Here is a 6,110-nt window from a genome sequence, read left to right on the forward strand (position 1 = left end):
GACCTTCAAGCGCCCTGCACGGCGCCCTAGACTGCATAGAACGGCGCATTCCCTGCTGCTGCCGGCCGCACGCTCTCCTCGGCTCGCCGCTTGCTCGGCCTGGGCCGCACCTCCACATCGCGACGCACCTGGCACGCACGCCTCGCACGACCTTCTCGCGAGCCTCTGCAGCTCTGCAGCCCCGCCCGCGTGGGCGCAGGCATCGACAAGCGCCTCGGCCGCTGAACGCTGGCGCACTGGCCGCATCTCTGTCTGCTCTGCGTTCGTGCGGGTGGTAGGGGTGCTTCTGCGCCAGGCGCGCACCCGGCTGCTTCCTCGACCCCATGGCGCGACGAGTGCTGCACGCAGCCGGCTGGGGCGTGGCCGGGCCGAGCAGCCTTGCTGCACCGGTGCCATGTCTCGGCGCATCAAGGCCTCGCGCGGCCGCAGCAAGGCATCGTCTGGCTTCAGGCCCTCGCTCGGTGCGGCACGCCTCTGCCACGGCGTCCAGCGACGAGGAGCTGGCGTTTCCCGCGCCGCCGTACGGGCCGTACGAGATCTTCCACCTGCCGCGCAGCGCCTCGGACGCCGACATCAAGGCGCGCTACTACGACCTCGTGCGTCTGCTGCACCCAGACCGCGCCGGCGTCGCGGATGGCAGCGCCGCCAAGCAGCAGAAGCGGCAGTGGGAGGAGATGCAAAAGGCCTACGAGCTGCTGCGCTCGTCGCGTGCGCGCCAGATGTACGATCGCTCCGGGCTCGGCTGGAATTCGCACGGCAGTGCCGCTGCCCGGGCTCGCGCGGCCGCTGCTCGCCAGGGCTGGCAGTTCCGCGGCGCGCCCGGCCACGATGGCTTCGGCTGGCAGGCCGAGTCGGCGCGCTCCGACTTCTTCTACGGCGCCAACCCGGCGCCCAAGGCCGAGGAGCGCTACACGTCCAACGTGCGCTTCTTCCTCGCCATTGCCGTCATCACGTGGAGCGTGGCGGGCGTGCAGTACTCGCGCCTCAGCGCCCAGAGTGCCCGTGCCGTCGAGCGCGCCGATCGGGCACACAGCGACGCCGTCAAGAGCCTGCAGGAGGCCCGCAATCTGGCTCGCTCGCGCGAGGGCCGCACGCGCATGGAGAACCTGCGCCGGCGAGCACGCGAGCTTGACTATTTTGGGCGAGTCGAGGCCGAACGATGCACGGCCGTGCCGCTGCCGCCGCTGCAGCTCGAGGCGCCACGTTCGTCACCTCGACAATGATCATCCGTGATGCCCTGGGAACCACGTCGTGAGCTTGGCCACATACGGTGTGGCTGGCGACGAGAGTTTGTCCCGCTCGCCGGCCAACCTCGTTGCTCAGCGTGCGAACTCAGAGGAGCCGAGCTGGCGGGAGCATGATGGCGGCAACTAAGGTTGCTGCGCGCCGCTCGCTCTCACAGAATCCTCCGCCGTGCCGACGGAAGGCCGAACAAGCCATCCAGCAGCATCGCTGCCACGACAGAGCCGGGCCTGCCGACATTAGCCAAGCCTGCGCAGGGCCCGGGCGAGTGGCAGCGGCGCCGAGCCATTGCGACTCCGGGATTCGGGGCGCCGCCGGCCGTACCTGCCCTGTTGGGACGCTGAGGCTTAGGCGTGGCGATCTTGCGCAGCGTCGACCTGCTATATCAGGAGATTTTCGATCCTTCATGCTGCGGCAAGGCCACGGCAGCAGCGGGGAGCAGAAGCAGAGTGCAGCGGTGCGAGGGTCAAGGGCGGAGTAGAGCTCGGCGCGCATTGCAGCAGCAGGCAGAAGCCTATTCTCCGCCGCGCCGCGTCGCGTCGCCCGCCACGCTGGCCCTTCACTCAACGCTGTTCATGCGCGCCGCCGAGTCGGGCTCTGGCCTGTGCTCTTGCGTTCACGCGCCCTCGGCTCGGGATGGCCGACGCTGCACGGCGACGCTCGTGAACGTCAGCGGCTCGACGAGCGTTGCCATCCATGGCAGAGCGGATGGCAAGCCGTGCTGCGAGGCCATTCCGCGCCATCCGCGCACACGGCAGCGCGGCGCTGCCTCCGTCTTCTCCGTGTGGATGCAGAGCCGGCGCATGCTTCTTCTCGCCTCGATCCGCACTTCGTCGTCGTCGGCCTCTGGGCGCGCATGAGAGGCAGCGGCGTCTCGATGGCGGCGCCGGGCGAAAGCTTGCGCCGCACAAGGTTGCGAGTGAAGGCGCAGACAGCGCTTGGCAGCCGCCAACGTGCCGTGGCATCCAGGTGCACCGTCGGAGGCGTCCACCGCGTGTGGGTATCCAGCAGCATCCAGCGCACAGCCATCCGCTCGCAGTCATTGCCGCATGGCCTCTTCCAACCCCTGGCTCTCGTAGGCGTGGGACTGCTCCACACGCCTTGCTCGCCCGCGCATGTCTCGCCCGCTCACGCCGGTTGTTGACGACCCTCCCCGCGGACGCAAGGGCGGATGGCGGCACACCCCCTCGGCCGAGAGGAGGTCTCTTGCTCGGAGCCCGGAGGGCAAACGGAGAAGTGCGAGCGTGGGCACGGGGCAGAGTGCGGAGCGCCGCTCCGACTTGATCTCCCGCGCTGCACCCTGCCAGCAGCTCAGCGCTCCATGCAGGATGCCTTTGTGGCTGCATCTCCTTGTCCAAATGCGGCGAAGGCGAGCAGCATGGAGCGTCGGGCGCAAGCATGGCGGGGGGCGCTTGCTGACAGCGGCGCCTCGGGACTTGCAGCTCCGCGCCCAGCAGCGCAAGCGCTCGCGCTGCGGTGCTGCTTCTTGCTTGTGCCGCCCTCGCGGCAGGCGTCAGATCGCAGCATGCAGCAGCAGCAGGCAGGATCTCATGGCGCGAGCGAGCGTGGCGCATGAATGTGAGCGGAGGGCGAAGGGCGAGCGGGCACGGATGCACCGCGCGCGAGCGGCGCCTCGTCCATCCTCCGGCACCCTCCGAGCCGGGCGATCCCCTCCGTTCGCTCGATGCTCCCGCTCTCCCTCTCGCGCGCAGCCCCCACGTCAGGCTGTACGTAACGGCGATGCTCGCCTGGGAGCAGCGCATCGTAGCGCCGTGCCTGCAGCCCGCCGAGGCCACGGCGCGTTGGCCCGACGGCCGCACCACACCGGCGCTCTCGCCGGCGACCGACGCAAGACGGATAGCTGATGGCCCCGCTCCTTGGCCCTCGCTGCCGGCACAGGGACACAGCCTTGCAGAGAGAGCAGGCACAGATCGGCACTCTCGTCGTCGCTGATGCTGCCGAGGTGTGCCGTGCGTGCGGATGGCGATTGATGGGCGGCGAAGCCTCCTGCCGCCCGCAAGCCGTGGCCGGAAACAAGACTTGCGAGCTTCTTCTCCATCTCGCGTCGATGATGCCCTCTGTGCCGGCCTCTCCACGCGGTGCCTGCGCCTCCAGCACGGATCTTTCTGTGCGGCGAGACCTGCAGCGGTGCAGGGCTGCTGCGTGCAGGGAGGGGCCAAAGGGAGGTGGATGCATCTGCAGCTGCTGCTGCTGCGCGCTGCATCTGCTGCAGGCCCACGCGCTAGCGCCGGCTGGGCATGCGGGCGCCCGCGCATGCGAATGGGCGATGGCGTGCGCTCGGCGCGGCAGCGCGGCACCGCACCGCTCTCGCGCCGCACCCGCTCTCACACGTCGAGCGCATGAAGGAGCATGCACCAACGCCGCTAGCAGCCTCGGCGTGCCGGCAGCGGAGCGGCGGGGGCGTGGATGGCAGCACACGGACAGCGGCCGCCGGCACGCAGTTTGCCGTGTGCGGGCGTCGAAGGTGGGCGCTCTCTGCACCTGCGCCTGCCGCCGCCCGCTGCGCATCCCTCCAAGCGCTGCGTGCGGCACGCAGGCACGGCGCCCCTTGCGCGCCCCTTGATGGCTAGGCACATCACTCGCAGGCGGCAGGGGCCTTCATCAGGTGCCTCACTTGGCGCCGGCCCAGGCGAGTGGGCGCGGGCGTGCTGCTGCTGCGAGCGTGCCGATCGATGATGGGCGCTCTCAGCGCTACACGAGGTGCCTGCGTCCATCAGAGGAGGCGCGCAAATGGCACAGGGATGGCGGCACGGCGGCACCCCGGGCGAGGCCGGCGGCGCGTGTCGTCATTCGCCGCCTGCCATGCGAGCGAGCTGCCGCCCATGCCGCGCCGAGTGAGGCAGCCAGCCCTCGGCGCCCCTCTCTCGCCCGCTCTGCGCCGGCGCTGCGGCCGCTGCGTGGGCTTACTGCGCTGAGCTGCCCTCTGCTGCCGCCGCCGCCGCAGCATGACTGCAGCAAGCAGCCTTCCCGCTCCGCTGCTGAGTTGCAACCCACCGCCCGTTGCCTCTTTGAGCCATGCACGACACGAGAGGCGCCGCTGCGATTCGAGCGGCGCTGTTGTGCTGGGTGCTGCGCTGCTGCCGCTGCCGCAGTGCCCGCAGCGGCCTACACTGGCGCTGCGCCATGCGCCACACCTGCACGCGCGCCCGGCAGCAGAGCGGCGGCGCAGGAGAGCAGCAGACGGCCGATCTGCCGCCTGCCGCCGTGCCCTCGCTGCTGCCAGAGAGAGAGGGCGGTGTTGCCGTCTCCCTTGCTGCGCTCTCGGCGCCCCTCGCGGCGCCGCTCGGAGGAAGCATGCAGCACGAAGCGCAGCCTGGGCGATGGCCGGTGCTTGAATGCTATTTGGTGCGCACGAGGAGCATGCGGCTGGCGAGCGTGTGAGCAGTGCGAGAGGCAGAGTTTGGCGGTGCAGCGCGGCGGCTGCGGGCGTGGCCTGACGGCGGCCTGCTGGCTGCGTGCCTTGCGCCCCGCTAGGCCTGCCACGGCGCGCCCTGCCCGCCGCATGCGTCGCCGCGCCCCTCAAAGAGCGCCGCTCCCGCGCGCCGTCGCCGTCACGCCCCAGCCACGCTCCCCCCCATCGCCGCATCCGACACACGCCCTCACACGTCGGTCCCTCTGCTCCGCCGCTGCCTCACACACAGCTGCATTCCCCACCCTGTGAGTCTGCCGCGCCCAGCACTCGCCCGCGCCCGCCAAGGCGCACCATCAGCCGGCAGCGGCACGTACCCTCCATGCTGCTGGCGGAGCTGGGCCGCTCGCACACGACCCTGCGCCGCGCAGGACGCTGCTGCGTCGTCGTCGTCGCCGTCGCATGCGCCGCGTCTCAGTGCGGCGGGGTGCGCTGCCCGAGGTTGCCCTCGGCATCGCCAGCCCCTGCCGCCGGGCGCCTCACCCGCACCCGTGCCCGTGGCGTGATGCCGGGTCGCCCTCGCGGCGCTGCATCTCCGCCATCGAAGCCGCAACCCCTCGGGGCAATCGGGTCGTGGTACGGGGGGCGTTCGCTGATGCGATGCGATGAGCCAACTCCGCCGTTGCTCTGCGCTGCTCGTCCCTTGCTGCCTCGCCTCATAAGCCCAACACCGCCGGAGAGCCGTCCCACTGACCCTCGCCTTCGTCCCTCTGCAGTCTCGCGGAGCCCCCTTTTCCCACCACATCTACCACCATGCGTTTCTCTGCCGCCACCGTCGCCCTCGTGGCGACGCTCTTCGCTGCGTCGGCCATCGCCAGCCCCATCGCTGGTGAGTGTTGTCCGCCTGGTGCCGCCGTGGTGGCTGGATGGTGCTCGACGGCCGGGCCTGTTGGTGTCGAGCCTGTGGTGGCCATCGAAGGGGTGCCAGGTGCTCGTGGTCGTCGTCGACGGTGGTCGTCATCCAGTCATGGAGCACGGTGTCATGCCGGTCTATGGTCGTCATCTGCATGCATGCGGCCTCGTGTCGCACGACTGGTGACGGCCATGTCGCCGAGGAACGATGTCGCCCGTCGGACACGGCCGTCGTCGTCACCATCGCACGGTGGACGCTGCCGTCGTGGTCGTCATCCACCACCATGGACCGTCGGCACCATGGATGGTGACGTCGGCGTCGTCGTCCGAGGCGCTGCCTCGTCGTCCAGTCGACCGACCGATGCCACGGCCGGTCGTCGCCGTCGATGGTCGTTCGCACCATGCATCCATCCCACGGACCATCGACTGCACCTGCTGACACTACGCCGCCCACAGTCAACGCCGAGCAGGTCGAGGCCCGCTGGGGCCGTGTCTCGCCGCTGAAGCGCGACGAGGCCGTCGAGGCCCGCTGGTCGCGCGTGCCGCCGACGAAGCGCGAGGAGGAGAACGTCGAGGCCCGCTGGGG

At 70.5% G+C, this 6,110-nt stretch overlaps 3 protein-coding genes across 3 annotated transcripts in view; 2 read left to right on the forward strand and 1 right to left on the reverse strand.

The window, feature by feature from the left end:
* Nucleotides 1-394: 394 nt before the first annotated feature.
* On the forward strand, nucleotides 395-1,223 carry FA09DRAFT_336151 (DnaJ-domain-containing protein; the record flags this gene model as incomplete). Its single annotated transcript, XM_025743845.1, has 2 exons — nucleotides 395-438; nucleotides 491-1,223. The coding sequence occupies 2 exons, from the start codon at nucleotides 395-397 to the stop codon at nucleotides 1,221-1,223; spliced, it is 777 nt and encodes a 258-aa protein (XP_025601022.1).
* Nucleotides 1,224-1,514: 291 nt separating this feature from the next.
* Nucleotides 1,515-3,842, reverse strand: FA09DRAFT_112212 (hypothetical protein). Its single transcript, XM_025738999.1, has one exon. The coding sequence runs from the start codon at nucleotides 3,516-3,518 to the stop codon at nucleotides 1,806-1,808; it is 1,713 nt and encodes a 570-aa protein (XP_025601023.1). The 5' UTR covers nucleotides 3,519-3,842; the 3' UTR covers nucleotides 1,515-1,805.
* An 820-nt stretch (nucleotides 3,843-4,662) lies between these two features.
* FA09DRAFT_112583 (hypothetical protein) overlaps nucleotides 4,663-6,110 on the forward strand; it is a 1,779-nt gene continuing 331 nt past the window's right edge. The window contains exons 1-2 of the mRNA XM_025739000.1: nucleotides 4,663-4,920; nucleotides 5,389-6,110. Coding sequence (XP_025601024.1) covers nucleotides 4,766-4,920; nucleotides 5,389-6,028 — 795 coding nt within the window. The 5' untranslated portion in view covers nucleotides 4,663-4,765 and the 3' untranslated portion in view covers nucleotides 6,029-6,110. The remainder of the gene's footprint in view (nucleotides 4,921-5,388) is intronic.

This window comes from Tilletiopsis washingtonensis (assembly GCF_003144115.1).
Source record: "Tilletiopsis washingtonensis strain MCA 4186 unplaced genomic scaffold FA09scaffold_2, whole genome shotgun sequence".
In the NCBI taxonomy this organism is placed as follows: Eukaryota; Fungi; Basidiomycota; class Exobasidiomycetes; order Entylomatales; genus Tilletiopsis; species Tilletiopsis washingtonensis.